This window comes from Vigna unguiculata, chromosome 5 (assembly GCF_004118075.2).
Source record: "Vigna unguiculata cultivar IT97K-499-35 chromosome 5, ASM411807v1, whole genome shotgun sequence".
NCBI classification, from domain to species: Eukaryota; Viridiplantae; Streptophyta; class Magnoliopsida; order Fabales; family Fabaceae; genus Vigna; species Vigna unguiculata.
In genome coordinates, this window is record NC_040283.1 from 17,105,523 (window position 1) to 17,128,557 (window position 23,035).

A 23,035-nucleotide genomic window follows, 5' to 3' on the forward strand; every position below is an offset into this window, starting at 1 on the left:
AATATTTATATTATTTCTCTCAATTTCAAACCAAATTTATTATTTGTATAAATGTTATACTAATATTTCTTATTTAAAATGACTTTTAAACATATTACTTTATTAATTACTTTTTTATTAAGCACTCATGTTTTGTTAATTATTATTATTTTTCCAGAACAGAACCATATTGTCTCTTACTAATTTTAAACCAAAATTTCTATTTGTATGAATGTTATACTATTATTTTTTATTAAAAATGAATTAATAAAATGACTTTTACCACAAAATTCTAATATAAATATCAAATACTTAATTTTTGTAAAACATTTATACTTAATTACTTTTAATTTTATAAAAAAGATTTTTATTAGTATAACATTAATACAAAAAAAAATAAGTCAACTCCATCTGAAAATGACCTAATTGAAGCACTTTTTCAAAATATGGGATACAATTGACACTTTTTTAAAAACAGGTACCAGATACCAGATTGACACACCTCTACCAAAGTGGGTATCATTCGAATAATTAAACCTATTAAATTTTAGTGGTAAAACTCATGAATAAAGTTAACAGTATTAATAATTTTTTTTCTAAAAGAGATCTAGTCGAGACACTTCTTCAACTGTTGGGATTCAATTGACATATTTTTAAAAACAAATACCAAACTAACACATTTAAACAAAAATATACAACATCTGACTAATTAAACCTATATTAAAATTGTAATTATGTAAATTCTCGTGCATTCTATATTTGCACTAGATATATATAATTCCTTTTTAATATATGTAGTTGAATAATGAAACATTTAGAGCATGTTTATAGTTAGATTGTACGACATAAAATCAAATTAATTTTAGAAAAGATACAAATCCGTGTGGGATCTTCAAACATTACGAAATGAAATTATGCGGAATAATGATATTAACTAAATAGTGACTATTTATACATTTCGGACTAAAAATGTATTATTTCCCCCAATATTTTTCTCATATCTTCTCATGACGCCACATTATACATACATTACCTTTTACCTCGATCAACAAAATTGTAATTGCAAGCTTGATACCTGTGGGATTGATGGAGCATCTTGCTGAATGACAAGTTCAGCATCACAAAAAAAAAAATCATGTCCTTGCAATCAATGAAAGATAACCAACATTTGAATAATAAGAGTACAAAACAACATTAAAGATCATCCAAGTTAATTACATTGTCATTATACCAATGAATTTCAGAGGATTTTCTCTCACAATTACCCTCTTTATCACAGTAAGAACTTTCCAAGGCTCTTTCAAGTGACTCTCTAAGATCCATCTCCCACAAACCTAGCCTGCATATTCTGTCGTAGGTTTCATAACTGGTTACCCTCAGTCCTTCTGACACCAATTCCTTTAAGTCTCCGCTAATTTCTTCACTATTCATTATGTCTAGAAATTGTTCTGATACTCCAGGTTGCCAGAAAACAACAATGGCACAACTCTTGTCCACCAATTTAACATCAAACTCTCTTGAAAAGATATTATGCGATGAACGGAGTAAACTCTTTAGCATGCCAGCAGTCATACCAAGATTGAATCCCCATAAGAAAACCAAATGTTCACAACTGATTTTTCTTGCATTATTGGTCCACACACCAACATCCGCGGCATTAGATGAATCTTGGATTGGAGGTGACCGTGGATGGAATACATTGGTGAAGTCTTCAAGCTCTGGAGCCAAATGCTTATTGCCAGAATCAGTTACATTTGGGGAAATTTTCAGTATAGAGCATAGCTTCATGAATAAATAGCCTAGTCTTAATGCATTAAGTCCATGAATCTTGCCTTCTTTTACAGTAGCTGTTTAAACCAACAAAAGAAAAAAAAAATAAGACTTACAAGTCATCACGAAAATAAAACAAATATTTTTCTATTTTTTGTCTAAAATAATTCTTAAAGAAATAAAAAACATAACTCAGTCTTCTCTAAATTTAGACAAGCTAAGGGGGAATTTACTTGTACTTTTTGTTCCTATTTTTATTTTTAAATAACAAAGTTGTCACCTTATTTCGAATTGTTTCCTGTGTTCAACTATTTTACAGGAAGCAGAAAAAACCAAAAAGAAAAAGTTGTTTTCAGTGTCGCCTGCACAAATCTTTAAAATAAGCAACAAATGGAAAAAAAATGACAGTTTCATAATTAAAAAGTGAAAACAAGAAATGAAATTGAAATTGAACTTTGGATTTAAGAAGTTAGACTCCCAAAATTCCTTCCTAAGGGAAGTAATTTATGAATAAAACTAGTTAAACAGCAGATTTTGATCCAAAAAACAGAGTAGTGAGAAGATATGTCAGGAATATTTTGCGTATTTTTCTTGAGTCCAAGGCAACGCATAAAAGCATAAAGCGGCTACAGTGCTCTGACATGAAAAGTTGCAACAAATTTTTCCACCAGCCTAATACCACAAATGTTTCATGTACACTTAAACTAGTTGAACACCGTTGCAACACCACTACTGACTTTTAATAATATTTTTTAAGCTGAGTTGGGTATTTTGTCATTGGTGAGTCACGGTTAATAGTTTATGAATTGAGTAAGAGATTTTCAATATATCCCTCTCAAAAAGGAGAAAACTCAAATCTGCGACAAGCATAGTGCGAAGGACAAAGTGCAAGGGTAAACATCATGGTTTACATAGGGCCAACTACGGACGAAGAACCATTGATCTTGCCAATGAATTTCAAAACCGTCAACAACAAAATTATGCAATGGAAACCATTAAGGGACATCTTGGAGTGAACCATTCACTGAGCAAGGCGTCACCTAGAGATTCATACATTCATAAGGACTTTGGAAATAACTACATTGAACCCATCCCACACCACATTTCATAGCTAATTTAACCAAATTTTGCAAGGTATCAACATCCAAATATTTCACAACTAATTCTTCCAACCAAGGTGTCAATCATAAAAAATAGCTTAACTGTTGAGTTTAGCTCCATTGATGCATGCTCATTTTTAGGTCAGTCAACATCATTCCAAACCTAACCACCATTTAACCAACTCCTAACAACATGTAACCACACTTGGCCATGACTTTAACCACTATTTTTGCCAATGAATTCCAAGGCTATCAACAACTAAGTTATGCAATGGAAACCATGAAGGGATGTCTTGGAGTGAACCATTCATAGACCAAGGCATGAGGAATTCATGACATCCATAAAGATTCTAGAACTGATAAGATCGTTTAACCCATCCCACACCATATTTAACAATATTTCTTAACAAATTTAATCAAATATTTTGCAGGCCTGTTCAGTGATGAAATCAATCACAATTCCCACCAAACAACATGCCATTAATAAAAAGTAGCTTAACCATTCAACTTAGCTGCATTGACTCAATGCCCATGTTCATTCTTAGTGCAGTCAACATCATTTCCAAACCTAACTACCATTTAACCAATTAGTGACCACATGTAACCACATTTGACGATGACTTTAACCACTGATCATAGCAAAGAATTCTAAGCTTGTTTTCCAACAAATTACACGGTGGAAACCATGAAGGGATGTCTTGGAGTGGATCATTGACTGCACAAGGCATGACCAAGAGATTGATGACATTCATATGGATTGTGTAACTGATAAGTTCATTAAACCCGTCTAATACAACTGTTAACCACATCTCATAACTAATCAAACCAAATATTTTGCAGACCCTCTTTATTAATGGACTTAATCATAGTTCCCACAAGTAAGGTGTCAATCACAAAAAATTGCTTAACCGTTGAGTTCAGCTCCATTGTGTAGTATCCATGCTCATTCTAAGGCCAGCCAACATCATTTCCAAATCTAACCACCATTTAATCAACTCCTAACAACTCGTAACCACTTTTGACCATGACTTTAACCACTGTTTTTTCTAATGAATTCCAAGGTTGTCACCAACAAAATTATGGAATAGAAACCGTGAAGGGATGCCTTGGAGTGGACCATTCACTATGCAGGCCATGACCAAGGGATTCATAGCATTCATAAAGATTATGGAACTCATAAGTTTATCTAATCCATCCACATTTCGTAACTGATTCAACCAAATATTTTGTAGACCCTCTTCACTGATGGAATTAATCAAAGTTCCCTCATGCAAGGTGTCAATCATAACTGATTGCTTAACCATTTACTTTACCACCATTGATTAAGTGCCCACACACATATATGGGTCAGTCAATATCACTTCCAACCTAACTTTAACTAATTTCTGACCTCATGAAACGACAATTAACCATGACTTTAACCATTGATCTAGCCAATGAATGCTGAGGTTGTCACCAACAAAATTATGTATTGGAAACCATTAAGCGACGTCTTGGAGTGAGCTATTGGTTGCATAAAGCATGCCCAAGAATTGATGACATTCATGAGGACTGAGGAACTGATAAGTTCATTCAACCTATCCTAGACCACACCTAACCACATTTAGTAACTAATTTAACCAAATATTTTGTAGGCACTCTTCAGTGATGGAATCAATCAAAGTTCCTTAAGCAAGGTATCAATCATAAAAAATAGCTTCACCATTCAGTTTAGCACCATTGATGCAATGCCCATGCTCATTCTTAGGTCAGTCAACATCATGTCCAAATCTAAATACCATTTAAGTAACTCGTGACCACAAGTAACCACATTTCAGCATGACTTTAACCACTGATATTGGAAATGAAGTCCAAGGCTGTCACCACAAAATTATGCAGTGGAAACCACAAAGTGACATCCAAGAGTGGACCATTGACTGACCAAGGTATGACCAAAGGCTTGATGACATTCATAAGGATTGTGGAAATGATAAGTTTATTTAACTCATCTCACACCACAATTAACAACATTTCGTAACGAAATTAACCAAATATTTCGCAAGCCCACTTCTTGCACGGTCCACGTCTAATTTCTCCTCCCACTTCGACAACGACAGCAAGAGCTTTGACAATCACTTGCGGCAGCAACAACTCTTAGAATCATTTGCAACTTCTACACTCATTGTTTCACCCTCTCATCGTTCTCACTCTACATTTTCTTCCCAATCTAACTACTTTTTACCCTCTGCCACCTATTAAATAATGCTTTGCAAGATGTCATTTTCATTTAGTGAATGCATAAATGCCAACTCATATCAAAATGCCGTCTATTAGTGATGGGTTGGTGTATATACATGTAATGGTGTACTTGTATCATCTCTCATATGAAAAATAAAAGATAGAAAATAGCTTGAGTTGTAATGTGAATTTTAGTGAAGTTCTTTCATAGTGACAATTCTTAAAAAGTGAAAACAAGAAACAAAATACAAGTAAAAGCCCCCTAGAGCCGGTTAACTTTTTGGTCTCATTTCCTATTTTCATTTCCGTTAATTAATTATATGAATTGTCAACTTATACTTTCAATCTGTTTCTGTTTTTAAAGATTTAAACACGAAACAGAAAAAAAAGAAGTTATTTTTAATACTTCTATTACTAATATTTGAAAACAAGAAACATAAGCAAGCCTAAGCATTCAGTTTTGTAAAGTATGAAACCATTACCTTGTTCACCAGACTTTTCACAAAATAAACTAGACAAAATGAATGGAAGTATGAAACCACGTAATAAGCATGATTTTGAATTTTGCACGAGAAGAGAATGTGAACACAAGAAGCGGTGACTAACCTTGGTCAGGAATTTCCAAATCAACAGGTGCAAAGAAATTACTATTCAAGTAGGATATAGCACTCGGAATGTTGGTCATTTTTCTCATGGTTCCATGTTTCCTCATCAAGTAATTTATGTCAAGTACATTGGGAAAAACTGAGCGCAAAGTGCTCACAAATTCATCTACCTCTGGTGGAAGTGGTGCAATGAATTTTGAATGGATTAGAGTACAATCTGCATAAGTAAATGAGAAGTTAGTAACACAAAGAAAGTAGACCAGACCGATACTACAACTAAGTTGATAATTTTCATTCAAGAGATACACCATTAAGGCAATTGTAGCAGATAACAGGTTTCTGGGAAGCAGAAATTGAATCGATCACCTCTCGAAATCCACGAATTTTCTTGCTTTCCTCCTCTTCAAAATTCTGAAGCTCTCTCTGCAATTAAACCATAAGTATTTCCAAAAAAAAAAAAGTTAGGAGGCAAGCACAAAGGGTAGATATTTCTCATTACCTGCAATGATTCCTTTTCTTCTTTTGAATTTACCAGAACAATTCGTATTGCATGTATGCTCCCACTCTTTGTAGGGATCAGCAAAGGAAGAAGATCATCTGAGTGGTCTAACAACATCTACAAATAAACAGCCAAGAAACAGAAAAGAAAACAGATGGTGAGGTGATCACATTTGTATTATTCAGATTAGAACAATTAAACCTTCTTTAGTTCACTACACCTCAAGAATTAGCTGCACTTGACGTTCACTGCATACATCTATGGTCATGCAAGGTCTTGATCTGAACTGTTCACTGCCCAGGACAATATTCCTAAGGGAGTTGATAAGTTCTTCTGCATAAAATGAGTTTAAGAGAGAAAAGTAAGATACAAGAAATTCCTTATTGTAAAAAAATCTGCTAAAGATTTTCTTACCATCTCTGCCTGTGCTTGTGCCAGAGCTTTCAAATGTCTTTCTCCAATGTTTAATCCGCGATCTAATCCTCTCAACAAAAACTGTGTCCGCAACAGTAGGTGATGAAGAAGATTTTACCACTGGAAGAGAAGAGAGAGCAGTTCCAAGACGAACTTTAGCTGCTGACTCTTGAGCTCTAGATAGATATGATATGCCTGTCATACAAATAAAAACTAACAGGTTATTAAAAAAGAGCAACCTAGTGCAGGTGGCACTGGCCAACACTAAATGAGGTGCAGGGAATGTAAATTACTCAGTCTTAGCCCCACAAGAGGATTTGAATCCATGACCTCTAAGCAACACAGAAGCAAGTTTATCCATGCTAAAGGCTCATTCTCGGTTAGGTCACCAGGATATCAAAATAAGGGATTCAGATTCCCACAGAAAGAGATTTTGACACACTTCAACAGTCAGTCAATTGTAAAGTTTCAATGAAGTATGAAGATCAAATAGCTCATTTTATCTAGTGAAAAAAACTTTGTGCACATCCAATATTTGCCCTGTCTGTCCGATGTCCATGCAACAGTGGTCATTCATGCTTATGTGAAAACCAAAATGCTTGGAATCCTGATCCCTAAATAAGTAACAGAACAATAAATCCTCAATTTACATGTCATAGCATAACCTTTCTTTCCACATTTACCACATTAGAAGAGTCCCTAAACAGATTATACATTCCAGTGTACAGCTGAAGGGACCATCTCTTCAGGCGAGCAACAATCACCATGACCAAAATCCTACTTCATATTTAGGACAGAAAAAAACTCTTTCTATCTTTTTCCCATTCAGGAATATTTCCTCGTGTGCTTACGTTGCTTTCCAATCAAAGTTGAGTTTCCCCTCAGTAGTTCATAAATAAATACTAGCTTTAAAAGTCAACAGAGAAGTAAACATTTAGATTAAAGTTTGCAAACTTAAGTTTGCATTGATTTCATCTTGCAAACCGATTTCACAAAATCAGCATCCGTTTTGTGCTTTCAACTGAAAAATAGTTTTAGGTCAAATATAAATGTGCAACAGAAATACTAACAACACACTCTCTAACACTCTTTTACCTACGTTTCTTAGAGCTAAAGATGGGGAAGAGGAAGGAAAGCAGGTGAAAGGGAGGAAGTTGTAGTTTGGTTGGAAGAATTCTAACCGTCTTCTTTTCATGCAAAATTCCAAAGAAGAAACATGAGGAATTGGCCATGAGTATATAGTTCTTTTGAAAATCATAATCGACTATGGACACCCATAATCGCTTATGGGTCTAGTTTTTACTATTTTGTTATTTTTATTATTATAATAAAATAAATAATTAAAAAATAGTATCAATAGTAATCAATAAAATCAGTTATAATAACTAAAATATTTTTTCTTTCTATCCAAACAACATTTTTTTCCATTCATTTGTCATCTATCGATTTTTCACTTCCTCTATTTCTTACCTCTATACTAAAATGAGCATTAAACATACCCTCTATTATCGGCTGAAATATACTGGAACTACAAATTCCAATGGGTCCAACATGTAATGACTCCATCTCCTGATTTTGTAGTTTCCAATACATTTTAATCAATGGTAAAGTGTGTTAAAAGGATGTCACCCGCACTCCTCAAATTTGCAAGAGTTACTAAAACAGAAAACAAGCATGCCATGAAACTGGGGGTTTACAAGACAAAGTAAGTTTGAAGATTCCAAACACTGGACCAAACATGCGATATGTTCAAACAAACTTCTCCCAAAGAAAATTTCTACAAATTAGCTTAAGCATTTTCGAATACGGAGAAACACGTTTCTATTTTTCTTCTTCCACTTTTCGTTCCTAAAAGTGCTGAAAATTTTCCTAGCCTAAATCATATTTGATCCGTAGAACAGCACCAGAAGCACTCAAGGAAGATGTTCTAGGTTTTGTGTTAATTTTAAACCATCAAGTAAAAGGAATTGAATTTACCCACTTTGCACGCCCAAAACGAGAACAAGAACCAGAACACACAAAAGCAACAAAAGCTCACCATTATAAACGCAAGCATTGAAATCAAAGCCCCGGCGAGCCATGGAGGCGAGAAGCGATGTCTGGCACGAAAAACTGTAAGAAGGCATCCCCATTTTCAATTCATCTCTCGGAAACAGCACGAAATTATAACTGCAAATTTTCAACGGTATCTTCAAAACAAATCGAGACATAGTATTTTCCAAAAACGAAAAAGAAGTGAAGGTGTCGGGAACTGACGGGTGAGCGAGGAGTTTGTCGGAGCTGGAGACGGAGAAGGGGCACACAGCAAAGTGGAGGAGCTGGAAGCGGTGGGCGGCGCGGCGGGCCTTGGAGTAGGCGGTCTGGGCGGTGTCGAAAGGTAGAGGGCGGAGCCAGGACGGCGGCGACGGAGAGCCGGTCTTGGCCATGGATACGGCGACATAGTCGGAGGAAGAGATGTGAGTCTTTAGCTCTTGCAGGGACTCTTCGAAGTTGGAAGTTGTCACCTGCTTCACCCTCCATTTCGAGGAGGACGTGCAGAAGAAACGACGCCTCAACTGAAACACAGAAGCCATGAAAACCGCGGCGTTTCTGATTCGGGTTTTTTCCTCTAGGAGCCGCTCATTACCAAAACCGCAGCTTTTTAACCATTTGAGAGTGGAAAAAAAGAAAACAACGCTTCTACAGTGATAAGGAAGAGTATATTTAAAAACAAAAAAAAAAAACAAAACTTCCACCTATAATATGAGAATTGTAAAATAAAAAATAAAATAAATATAAATAAAATAATAATATTTTGTTTTTTCTGAAAATTACTACATGTTCTGGTATATTTAATAGTCACACGTTGGGAATTGAGGTTAAGAGAAAAGTTTAATATTTCTTTCTCTTTTTATCATCTAAAATGTCTTTTAAAGACAAAATTGTTATGGAGATTCACACTTCAAAGCAGAAAAATACTTTGAATGCGGTAATTGACTCTAATGATGTCATTTGACGAACTTGGGATCAGAACTTTGCACTATTTATGGGGAACGAAAAGGATTTTCCTTAGCACTCCATTGGAAACGAACTCGCATTCTCCTTCAACCTCAATCGGATGCTTATGTTCCAGTACACTGAATAGTTTTGACATTGGTTAGGAGTCAAGGTTAAGGAAAAAATTTAAATAACCCTTCCTCTTTCCACCCTCTAAGGCACATTTTAAGGACAAAATTGTGACGAAGCTCATGACTTCACAGTGGACAATACCTTGGATGCAATGATTGACCTTAATGATGTCATTCGACAGACATGGGATCGAAACACCACTCTAGTGAAAATTGTAAAGTATATGATTACTTTTACAAGTTGTAAGAGAAAAATGAGTGTTTACCTACCTAGCTGCCTATATTATTATTATATGACAAGTCCTAAAAGGTCCCAATAATGAATGTTACCTCCGAAGACTATTTCAAAAGTGTTAAGAGCAACACATAAGCTCGAATGGAAAGTCATTCGAAAACTATCTCAAAAGCATTAAGAGCAATGCGTAAGCTTGGATAAAAGGTCATTCAAGAACTATCTTAAAATCGTTAAAAGCAACACATAAAAATCATTTGAGAATTACCTCAAAAGCATTAAAAACAACTCATAAACTCGAATGAAAAACAACTTCCTTCAGTTGTGCATTTGGATGGCTAGGCTGATAGACTTCCACTCCTTCTCATCAGAATCTCTCTCATAAAAACTTGGAATTTTTCGACATTGAGGAAAAACTCGATTCTTAAAAGCTTAATACTTCAACTCAGAGATGAACCTTTGATGAAACTCACAATGATGATAACACAAATCAGTCTCAATCACAACAACCACAAAATCCTCGATACCTGGGAGCGCTGATAGACTAATAAATAATCAACCTTATATACAAGGTATGAAAAGAAACTCGAGTTAAAGAGGATGAAGTACGAGTGATATTCTCTAGCGAAATGTTGATGTCATGGTTAAGAATATGAAATATATTTTATGATTTTTATCGAGAATTTTTTAAAAACGGTATGAGGAAAATTTTGGCTAGGAAAGACAAGGTTCTTAATTTTATCCATTTGTGACTCACCTCTCTTTCTTGGGAGTCTACTTAATAAACTTTCAACAATATTCCCTCTAGAAAACTTTTATGCACGACGCAACTGGCAATTTCGGTGGTACCTGTATCAACTTGCACCATCCTTCACTAAAAGACCAAAGCTTCACGAAAATCATCCTCACAGGAAAAGAGAATGACCTGTTGCTAGAGCTTGGCAAGACAACACTTTGACATAATAAGGAGGATTGTCAACTTGATATAAACTTCATACATGAAATACGAGAAGAGTCTCGAATACGAGAATAGGTAACTAAGAAAAGAGTTGCACAATAGTACAACACACGAGTAAAGGGACGAGCTTAAGCTTGGAGAAGCAAGAAGAGATATACTTGAAGATAATCGCCTATTTCAATAAAACTCCTAGCAATACCATTTCATCGGAGGATTTGCAACTGTTGGCATCAATTAAAGACAACGAGTAATGTCTTTGAGTAGAGATAACAACATTCCACGAGGAGGACTCGAATGAGATTGATCTAGATCATTGATCATAAATTAAAAAGACTCAACTCGAGTACGAAAAGTACACAGTCAGAATTCAAATCAGGAAGCATGATAATGTCGACCGGATAAGCAAAATGTTTCTCATGCGAGAAATAAGAAGAATCTTAAAATGTGACACTGATAAGATAAATGATCAGCAAATATACCCTGTAAGTCCAAATTTGATGGTCTCCACCAACAATTACTAATGTTGTGTTCACTTAAAGGGACTTACTATTGAGAGGGATTAGAGAGGCATGCTTTGAGCTTGAGTTACGTGTTCACTCCTAGGAATTTGTGAGAGAGAAAGGAAGGAACATGGTGATTTCCTTACTTTTGCACTCTCCTCATATGAGATGATTTAAGGGTGATTTCAGAAAGATTATTCTCATGCCCTCCATTCATTTCTCGTTTTCTTAATTCATGTTAATTCACTAATCATGTTACATAATTATGATAATAATGAAAAAATGTGACTTTTAAAATTATGCTTATAACAATAATTAATACACCAAATTTATACAAAAATTTCTAAATTGTTTATTAAAAAAAGTTGAAGAAGTTAATGTATTATATTTTTATTAAACTTTTTTTTTAATTTACTCATTTAAACATTTTGTATAAAATAAATGTAACTCATCTATATATAATTTTACATTACTTTCAACATCAAGGGCAATTTGGTAATCTTGCTTTTCTTTCCATTAAACTTAACTTTTAATTTATCACATCAATCAAATCACTCACAAACTTTATTTCTAAATTCACTCACTTTCAACTTCGAATCTCTTAAAAAGAACAACATAAACTTCACCCTATAATCCACTCAAATTCATCCTCTCCCTCTCCCCCAAATCAATCTTCACAAGTGAACACACCTTTAATGCAAGCAAGATGTTTAATCAAATTATAGGTTCAAACCACGAAGAATCAGAGAACAACCATAAAAAAATAATGAAAGGTGCTTGAGCCCGGCACAAGTCAACTATGTGTTGGCCAAACTTCTTCAACACTCCTTCTCAACTCTCACTTCTCCCTCTTTGCACTGTGATTCACTCTCTCAATATGCGCCAATGGCAACCTTAGCAAAAATCCACTCTCTCACCCTTAATTATCATGCCTTAATTAACAATGAAGGGAGGAAAAATGAAAATGTGTACTAGGATTATAATTCCTCTAATTCTAGGATTATATTATCACTCATCATGATCCAACATATTATTAAAATAATGATCAATTAAATAACATATAAATGACATACATAAGACTTAAACCCAAGTTTTCACACACAATCAAGTACTCTCAACCATTTGAGCTAGTACTTTTCCACGTCACAATAATCAACATTTAATGCCATAAAGACTCATACTACCTGCATTTATTAATTAATAATTAATTTAATTAATTAAATTTTGTGGGTCTTACAACCACTATTGAAGATGCTAAGCTAGGATAGTTAGAGATACAAAGCAAGCCCACATGAATTCTTTGACTAAGACTGATAATTGGTGCTAAGCTACATACAAGGGCTTTCATCATTTATGAAGGTTAGAAGCATGGAAGAAAAGGAGATTAATAGAAGGAAATCATGCATAAAGAACTAGAGCAACAATGTTGAGTAAAAGTAGCAGGATAACGTAACAAAGAAACTCATGTGGTTGAGCACAAAAAATGTGGCTTAGCACCACCCAATTCAATCTATAAAACAAAGCTTCCCCTTTTGTCTAGGCATCATCTTGAGGAGAAATAAGCCTCTTTCCTTTGTAAAATTCTTAGAGAAATTGTGTGAAAGGAGGAGGAATAAAGATTGAAGTAGAAATTTGTGCTTAGAAATTAGTTTGCCCACCAACATGAGTGGCTAGTCTCTAAAGTGTATGAGGTTGGATGTAATTGAACTTTTGCCTCTGTTTGTGGTTACTCCTCCGATATGTTTATCAGTATCAAGTTTTATTTATCTATGATTTGTTTTATAATATGCATTATATTTAACTGGTTTGGATTAAGTTGAAAGAGTAATTCAAATTGTGATAAAAAGATGCTATACTTGTAAGATCTAGAGGGAATGCTGGGTGGAAAAAGTCTCATGTAGTAAAACAAAGATTTATTCAAATCGCCTTGGGTCTAAACTCCCTAGGTTATAAATTTCAGAAATGAGTCTAGATCTACATTAAAAGAGCACTTACATAGCATTAAAGCATGATAAATCTTAAGCACGAGGATAGGGAATCAAAATAAATTTAAGGAAAGGAGAAGTCATCCAACCTCGTCACAAATTTTTTATATTTTCTTCGTACCATATTCTAATTGCATGATTAAAAGTTAAAGTTTTATAAACATTATTCTTTTTACAAACTAGGTAATGGTAAATCTTGACAAATCTCAATGGATACGACACTTAGATTTATACTTCAACATACTAGTGCACTTGCTGGAATTGACTGTTAATAAAAAGTCATCATCCAACCATATACTTACTTGAAAAAAAACACAAAGTACCTTATCAATGTCTGACCATGGACGTATTTGAAAAAAAAAACTCTAAGTACCTTATGAGTGTCTAATCATGGACTCACTTGGAAACTTCAAGTACCTTACAATTACCTATTACGGACTTACTCGAGAATAGAAAAAAATTAGCGTCCAAATTTATGACGATATAAGTGATCGAATATAATTCGGTCATGAGCTAAAAGCAACATATAACCCATCCAAAAACTAACAACAACATATAAAATTGAGTACAAGTCGACCAAAAGCTAAAAATAGCATATAAACTCATTCATTTAATAACTTGGTCCACCTGCAAAAGTTATTAACTTTGGATATCGAGGGGCTTATGTCCCTACTCGACCTATATTATTATTATTTGGCAGGCCCTAAAAAGACCCAACGAGCAAAGGATTTACATGTGAGATCCAACTGATATATTAACCCCCCCTAAAATAAGAGAAAGATAGTGCTTATGAGATATATGATATTATTTATAATATAAATAAAATATGTTAATGATAATAAAACCCATTAACTTGTTATTGGTAGGTATAAAAGGGTTATACATACATTTTATCATAGAGAGTACAATCATCTGATAATCACTTTTACTCATATATTCACTTTGAAATATCTTATCGACTTGAGCGTTGAAGTCTTTATAGGTGAATTTCTCTCTTCACGAAAATTTGGAGTTTGATTGCACTTCAACAATAAGGTCAACTCACCTTGAAGACTGTTTGACCAAATCAAATAAAAACAAGTGTTAATGATAATTTTCCTATATTATATTAAAGTCCTTATAAACTTAATAACTACTATTTGAAGGGTTAGAAAGTTAAAAGGAAAGTACAAAAACTAGAAATTTACAACTATAATGATGCTGAGGAGAATTGGTGTTACAAGTTATATACTCAGGGAATCCCTTTCTTCATAATTTTCTTTTTCTGTTTATGAGTAGCTAATTACCCTTATTAGAGTTAAATGTATTTTCGCAACCACTTCCTTATATTTTTTCATGTTTGATAAAAAAAAGTGTTATCTTTCTTTTGCTACGTTTATTGTTTGTAGATTAATCCCCTAATCACTCGATCTTTATGTTTTGGAAAACTCAATTAGGACTATACTTGAATAAGACCATCAAAATCATTTATGTTTAGTAATAAAATAAAGAATGTTGTTTATAGATAAAGTCTATTTTCCTAATGCAAATCATTCAACGATACAAATATTTTTTGTTGTTTAGAAAATTAAAAATAGGGTAACTTATAAATTCATCATAACACAAATTTATTTGAATAAGAAGTTTTTATTGCATGGTAGGATAAGTTAAAGAAATTAAACCCTAATGATTTCATTCCATCAAAATAACCCTTTTTTTCTTCCCCAACCAAGTGTTGAACAAAATTATTAGTCTTCTTACTTCAATTTTTTGCAATCTATTTTACATTTATTACTCAAAAATTCGCAAACTATAGAATTCATCATGATTATCAATCATGGCAAAGTCCCTATAGCGACAATATCTGCTCACTACAATGCTACTTGAGCAACTTGGTGCTCTTATTAAAATCCTAACACACGACAATGCTCCACACTCGTGTATAGATATTTACAAATTCCTCATTAATAAAGTACTCACATTAAACCATGTCCTTTTTATCGATATTGTTGAGAATTGGAGAAAACGAGAAGAACACAACAACGATAATAATGAATTTAAGGATCAAGCATTTCTTTAACGACTTTCCCATACCAAATTAGTTGGGTAGGAAAATCCTTGGGGGAAGGTTACAATCCTCCAAAATTATAAATATAAGGAAAAAATAACTTTAATGTAGGATTCTAGTTTACAATTATGAATACATCAGTGCACCAATTTTTCCAATATGTTGTACATACACAAAAATTTCTTTCTGACGAAAAAACCTATAAATATTTAAATGGCTAATGTCATATTACAAACAATAACTTTCTTTGTTTTAATTGACTTAAAGTTCAACACCCGACATACTAAATAAACTTTCAAGCAATGCTAGAAATAGCATGAACAACAAAATTAGAGAGTTACTGCAAGAAGGGGGTGGGTGAGCCCCCAAAGAAGTGGAATTTTGTGAGATTGATCTCTGCAGAAGAGAAACAAGCAATGGTGGTACTATTAGATTCTCTCTTATTCTTTTGAAATTGTGTATTCGAAATACACCGATTTTGATATATTCAGATAATTTTTAGTATATTTTAAAACATCAATTTCAGTATATTTTGAAAGTAGGACAGAGCGAAAATATAAAAACCCCAGAGAATTTAAATTTCTAATTAATACGCTATACTATAACTGAAATATATTATATTTCCATGACATCTTTTTTTTTTTTTTTTTTTTTTCATTTAAAGCACAAATCTGGGTGAAATTTTGAGAATTTGATTGTCTTAGTTCACAATTCCCTAATTCCTAATTCTTCTCCACCAAACCCTCACAGAACACATTGATTCTGCACCACCTCCGAATACTGCTTCGCACGAGCTCGCCGCCACGAGCACATCTCTGCTCTTACAGGTTCACGCTTCCACCTCGGCCAACAAGAACCTCCACGCGCACCAATCGCCGCTGCCACAACTACTTCTCATCTCCGACGAAGCTATCGTTACTGGTACCAATGAGTGATTCCTCTTTCTTTTTCTCTATTTCATTCCTCATGATTTGAATTCAATCCAAGAGTGATGGGAGCTGTTTGAGCGTGTTCTAATAATTTGTAAAATCTGATTGAGTATGGTGATTACAGTATTTAGGTGTTGTATCATGATCTCTGATTTTTGTCTAATTTCCCTGAAAATTGCATAATTAGTTTCATGTTAATGCATTTGGTATTGAGCTGGATGAATGTAGTATGTGATTTGCCTTGTTATTCGTTGGTATTGTATTCGGAGCTACTTGAGCACATATTTATTTGGGGATTAGCATGAATTGTTAATTGTTAGTATATTTGGGATCGGGAGTTATAAGTTTTTGATTATTGATGCATTTAGTTAGCCACTGGATATTGCATTCTGGATCTTCTGTGTGCAGGTGCATTTTGGACAACGAGTGTTGTATTCAGGGGATGTTGAATCCATTTTTAGAGGTTTAAATTGAAGTCACCGTGGATTATAATGTTTGCATGAAATTTAATTTTGATTGGTTTGATTTTGTTTTGAATTTGAAGATTTTGTTTTGAATTTGAAGATTTTGCGAGAGTTATTATTCCGTGAATGGCGTGAATATTGAATTATTGAGTGCAGGTGTTTGATTGTATGGCAGATTGCCTTTTAGGCCAATTGGCCGCAAGGCCCTTTTTTGCAAAATATAATAAGAATGGTGCATGGCTGGGTCTCACTCTTCTCTATATAGGATGACTTTAAATGCGTATTTTGTTCTTCCTGAAGCATTGGCATGTCCAGATTGTCCCACTTTTCTTATTATTTTGGTTTAAAGTTTAATGGTACGATAGATTAGGCCCATTTTTTTCTGTCTATTTCGGTTTTTGGGCTCAATTCTTTTTTTCCTTTGAAAGGTTGGATTCTTGTATGGTCGTATGCATTGTCGGGTATCTGACTTTATTATTCAAATATATTTTAAATTTAAACTTTTGAGATGTTTGTATGACCATCTATCATCTGACATCCCTAATAAAGGTTTGAGTATTTGTACGGTTGTCGGCATCATTTAGTCTTTGACTCTTCTACCTTAATCTTTTAAAGATACGTTTTTGGGATGTTTTGGGATGTTTGTATGACTCGTCTATCATCTGACACACCCAATAAATGTTTTGGATACTTGTATGGTTGTTTGCATCGTCTAATATCCAATTTTGTTATTCAATTATATTTCAAAGATAAATTTTTGGGATGTTTGTATGATCGTCTATCATCTACTATTCCCATAAAAGTCTGAGTACTTGTGTGTGATCGTCCACATCGTCCTAGTATTCGGTCCCTTTTCTTCTCTTGAAAATCCTAAAAAATATAAAACTTTAAAAGATATAAAAATGTCTCATTTATTTAAGCCCAGCTCCTGCTGGCACTATTTCTCAAAAGGTTTTTAAGAGAAGTAGTAACCCTGATTCTCTATTACGAATAGAGATACGTAGGAATTATCCTTGTCGGTCCTTTAAAATTAAAAATATTTTTGTTTCTTATATATTATTTTCTTATTATTTTGTTTCGGGAAAAATTAAACATTTTGAAAACCACGTCATTTTTGTATATCTAATTAAAGGTATCACCTTCGGGCGGGCACTCTAGGGTGCTAATACCTTCCTTACCGTGTAACCAATTCCCCAACTCAAAATCCGGTAATTTGCGTAACCAACTCCCCGACTCCCAAAACTTTATTTTTTTTTTTTTCGAGTTAGCTATTTTCCGTCGTAATTTAGATTGCGACAGACAGATGATTATGTTTATAAATTGTAAATTTACAACACCTGAGTGTTTTCCTATTATGTAGGGCTGGTTAGATGAATTAGATCGATGTCATAATGTTTTATCTTAAATCATGTCTATAGATATTAACATTTGAGTTTATTGTTTATTTTTTTTTTCTTGGTGTCTGTTTGCCTATATCAATCAGACTACCCTCAGCTTCTTTTTGGTGCTTTTAACCTCCATCTCTAAATCGTATATTTAGATTAATTAGAAAGGAGGTGCCCATGTAACTGTTGACTCATCTTAGCACAGTCAATAACAAACAATGAATATATTGAGAGCGCTCTTGATCATATGGTTACTTCAGTCTTCCTTTCAATTGAAGGTACTATTACTGTCTTCTTTCTCTTTTTTTTTCAGGACCTTGAATACTGATTGAGGGTGAAAGTGAAGTAATTGAAATGACAAGCTACATGTGGAGAAAATATGCAGATTATTTGTACACAAAGTGGGAAAAAACCTTTCTTTGGGATATGGTAGAGCCTTACAGAAGGCCCAAATCATTTACTCCATTGGTCACTATTTACGTCGCGGCTTTCTACTCTGGAGTCATTGGTGCTGCCATTACTGAACAACTCTACAAGGTTATTTAAATTTAATATTTTATTCTGTTATTTTTAGTATGTTTGGTATTTTGTTTTATTTTTCTTTCTCTTATCTGTACTACCACTTATTGGATATCTGTAGTTTTAGGCATAACTGAGACTCTGTGAGTGGGTTTTATTTTGTATATTCTGATGGGATTGGAAAGAGAAAAATAGTGAAATTTTGTTGTTTATGCCAACTCGTAGTTTATGTTTGGGTACACTTGTGGACTTAGATTCCTATGACTGATTTTTTCAAAGGGGCTGTTTAAACGATTTTGATACCTAGAGAAGTGCCACTTATGGGTTTTGTTTGTTGGATGAAGGGATGATTAATCATTATTGTTAGAAAATATGCTTCAATATCTAACCAGGATCACTGAAGGCTGAGCTCGTGCCTTGAGGCTTTCAATTGAATCCGTGTAGGCTGTAACTATTTTCAAACTAATGTGTAAATGTTGTGTTACTTGGGGTCCTGATTTTTGTTTGCTTTATCTATGTTTCTCTTTCCTTACAAGATCTTTTCAACTATCAATACCTCCCTTATCCCCAATTTGGAAATTTAAGTTCTATTGGGATTGGAATTACATTTTGTTATTTAGTATTTGTCTGTTTGAAGTAGTTCAGTGATTGATCAGTGATTTGGGTAGCTTCAGCATGGATAGCTTATGCATGAGCATAATTCAGTTTTAATCTGTTCAAGTGTTTTATGTTATATTTGATTAGCTGCTGCTTTAGATTTTGATGGCTTAAAGCAATTATATTGCCTATATGATGTGTGCATTTGCATTAAATTTTTCACTTGGTTTGTTAATCTCCAGGTTCTAAAAGTGCAGAGTGACTGGTATATTTTAGCAATTAGTTTATAATTGATTGTGCTTATCAATATAATTCATTTTCTGCCATTTCAATTTTGTGCCTTCTGTCGCTGTTTCTTTGATACACCTTGTGATAAAATCTATCTATTGAATGTGCTTGCGGTTCAGCTTTCGAAAGCTATCGACCTTTCTTTATAATTTCTGCCAACAAATTGTTTATTATACAGGGATTTTCTGGTTTCCTGTAGCATGCTTATGAAGAAAAGGCTTCTTGTATTTGACTTAGTTTTTTTGTGGGGTGGCTAATCTAAAAAAGATTGAGAACTTCCCTTTCCATTTTAGCTCAATTCCAATATATTACCAGGACAAAGAAGATTCAGCTTGGGCCCTAGAAGGCTCCACCACTGTTCAGCTTTAGGGTCCAAGATGAGAACGGAAATTAATTACAATCAGAAGAGAGGTCAGACAGGGAAGTTACTAAAATTAAAAGAAGATATAGATTTTATATGAAGTAATTGTGTGGAGGTTTGGGAATCTACTTGCTGCTTCTGCTAGTTTGGATAAATTGTGTTCACGTTTCTTACATTCATTTCTGTATAATATAATCTGAAATATTTTTCTGGAAAACACTTAATATAGAATGCCAAGTTTTACTATCACAATAATTTGATAGCTAACCTTTGTTTATTAATTATCCGTTTATGTGATGGATCAGACATTTTGGACAGTTGCATTGCATGAGTGGTATTCCCCCAAGCTTGGTTTTTATGCCCTTTTGGCAAAGAGAGACGTTTGAAACAAAAAAAAAGTGCCACAACCATCAAACCACTAAAATAAATATTCTTGAAAATCCAATCCCTACGCAATCAATCACCTCCTTTCACGAGGCTTGCGATTGCAACATAGCTGTCAATTAACAAGATGATGCCTCGTGGAATAACTTCATAATGATTGCCCATTTGCCTAGTGCAATAATAGTGATTGCTCATTTTGGTTGAAAAACGCGTAATTGGAATATATACTAGGGTAATCTGTGTTTCAAAAACTAACTTATATTGCAACATCACAGGAAAAGTACTGGGAAGAGCACCCTGGGAAAGTAGTTCCTCTCATGAGACCAAAGTTTTATTGGGGTCCCTGGAGGATCATGGGCGGTGATGTTCCTAAATTTGAATGAAAAGCTCTGAAGGCATGTTCATTCTTGATTCCTATTCACTTTCATGTTTTATGATTAATTGATAACGGACTGTTTGATGGCAACAAAATTTTACTACAGCAAAATTTTCCTATGTTCTCCATGTTGCTTGCTTTTCTTATAGCTTTTGCAATTCTTGATTGGTTATTAAGATAGGGTTTCTTTACAGGTTAATTAGGAACTATGTGTGGGCTCTTCAAATGGGTCAGCCTGAGTAGTATGTATGAAGTCTTCTATTCGAACCTCAATATCATTATACATAAAAAGGTACTATTTGTTGGTTTATGGGATTATTGGTTATCAACGGCAATCCTCTGAATGTACATGAGCTGAACATTGATTTGAACTGTTGCCAATCAAATTATTTTGTTTCACTTTCATATTTATCAATGTTTCTTCTTGCAAACCCAATTTATTTAAATTAGTCTAACGTGGCGTTATGATGGATTCGGTTATGATGTCAGGATATAAGTATATAATTGATTCATGTTAATTGAACTGATCTATTTCCTTTTAAAAAGTAATGCATTATTGTTGTTAGTAGGATATTAGGTGATTCTAGAGATCTCTTTATTATTACTATTAGAGGGTTAGAGTACTCTATACACAGAGAGATGAATAACTGTTTAAAAAAAAAAATTCTTTGAAATTAATCTTTTCAAGTTGGTATCACAGCTCCTCAACTTGTGAGTCCTGTTTTCCATTTCTTTTTTATTGTCTTCGTTATAGTACCTTTCAAGGTTGTTTAAAGTGCACTCATTTCCTTTAATTGTTGGGGTTGCTTGAAGTACACTCTTCTATCACTACTATTGTTTTTGTTTTATTTAGGAGGGGTTAAAGAATTCCTATTATTTATTTTAGCATGACAATTCCACTAAGTAATGCTCATCTTCCAACTATAGACTCTGAAAATCTTGCCAAATCTGAAATTGAACGTCTAAAATTTATCGTGGAGTTTATCAACAAGTCACCTTTTGGTACTTGTTCTCTAACCATGATTGTTAAGAACTTCAATTCCTCTTTTAATGTTTCTAAAACTTTATGTAGGGACTCTTGGATTCTAGACTATGGTACACAAATCATATGATCCTTCATTTATTTCTTTTAACATCATATGTTTATCTTTATGGTAACAAACATTATTATTGCTAATGAGACTCTTATCCCAATAAATAGATGTGGTAATTTTCTCTTTTGCCATCCTTCATCCTTAAAATGTTTTGTGTTTCAAAACTTTATAATAATCTTATTTTTGTTCACAAACATACCCATGACCTAAATTATTATGTATTCTTCGTTCTCACTCGTGTTTTTCATGACCTTGGTATGTGGAGGATGATTGGAATTGTTAAGGAATAAGGAGGGTTGTATTGCTTTTAACAACTTGGGAATTAAGGATAGTATTAGTACACAAAGGGGCATTTCTTATCTCTTTGCATTACTTTTAAGTCTTTTCAAATTTGGCTTTTCCTAGGACATCTATTATTTTTTGTTCTAAAGTTTATGTTCACTTCCCTTCCTTATTTTTCAAAAAGTTTAATTCCTTTAAATATGATGTATGTCAATGTGCAAAGCACTTTCGGGTCACATATCCTCCTTAATATTATCGAAAATCTATTATGTTGGTGTTATGGCGGAAATCAATGGCAGGTTTACAACATGTCATCTCAATGTAATAATGGTGATGTGGGTTTGTCATGGATGTGGTTTTGTATCATGGAATGCTGGTATGAAATGGAGATGATGGAGAAGACATAGAGGCACACAACTCCCATCTGAAAACAAAGGAGGCAGATGTGTAGCAATGCATAAGTGAAACCCTAATGTTCTCTTTGTTAGTCTTATGTTGGTTTATCAGGGCAACTAATCATTTTGTTAAAAGTTGGGCCATACTCGGCCCAATACAAAAATATAAGTTAACCTAATACTCTAATACTTTAATACCATAGGATTAGAGTTCTCTATATAGGATTAAAAACAAATGTTCTTTCTTTCAAATTAATCTTTTCTAGTATTTTTCTTCAATTTAAGAGAAGTTGCATGTATTTTTCTTTTAGTCTCTTTAAATATTTAAATCTAGGCTCTTATTCTTCATTTAATTGTCGATTACTACTTGTTTGATCCTACGATTCTACAAGGACTAAGTTTACTATTGTTTGTTGTTACTCAAATTAAAAATCTAGGAAGTTGGACATAAATTAAGGTACTTAAATGTTTTGAAGTAAAGTATAAAAGAAATAACTTATTGTTGATTTATTAAGACAAAGAATCATGATTGTCTGTTAAAAGGAATA

General features: G+C 33.6%; 2 protein-coding genes across 4 annotated transcripts; one reads left to right on the forward strand and one right to left on the reverse strand.

Annotated features, from left to right (window-relative positions):
- Positions 1-935: 935 nt before the first annotated feature.
- Positions 936-9,250, reverse strand: LOC114185519 (poly(A)-specific ribonuclease PARN-like). The gene is made up of 8 exons (XM_028073277.1): positions 8,841-9,250; positions 8,623-8,753; positions 6,585-6,779; positions 6,391-6,503; positions 6,171-6,287; positions 5,980-6,094; positions 5,673-5,888; positions 936-1,826 (listed from the first exon to the last, which is right to left on the reverse strand). The coding sequence occupies exons 1-8, from the start codon at positions 9,155-9,157 to the stop codon at positions 1,174-1,176; spliced, it is 1,857 nt and encodes a 618-aa protein (XP_027929078.1). The 5' UTR covers positions 9,158-9,250; the 3' UTR covers positions 936-1,173.
- A 6,563-nt stretch (positions 9,251-15,813) lies between these two features.
- LOC114185011 (uncharacterized protein At4g29660) lies at positions 15,814-22,766 on the forward strand. 3 transcript variants are annotated; one of them, XM_028072485.1, is made up of 5 exons: positions 15,814-15,832; positions 16,164-16,334; positions 18,505-18,728; positions 20,616-20,735; positions 20,911-22,766. In XM_028072485.1, exons 3-4 carry the CDS (start codon positions 18,546-18,548, stop codon positions 20,721-20,723), a joined length of 291 nt encoding a protein of 96 aa, XP_027928286.1. In that variant the 5' UTR covers positions 15,814-15,832; positions 16,164-16,334; positions 18,505-18,545; the 3' UTR covers positions 20,724-20,735; positions 20,911-22,766. The 3 variants fall into 3 exon arrangements, with proteins under 3 accessions (XP_027928286.1, XP_027928285.1, XP_027928284.1); XM_028072484.1 differs by having other exon boundaries at positions 15,817-15,835; XM_028072483.1 differs by lacking the exon at positions 15,814-15,832 and having other exon boundaries at positions 16,094-16,334.
- Positions 22,767-23,035: the final 269 nt, after the last annotated feature.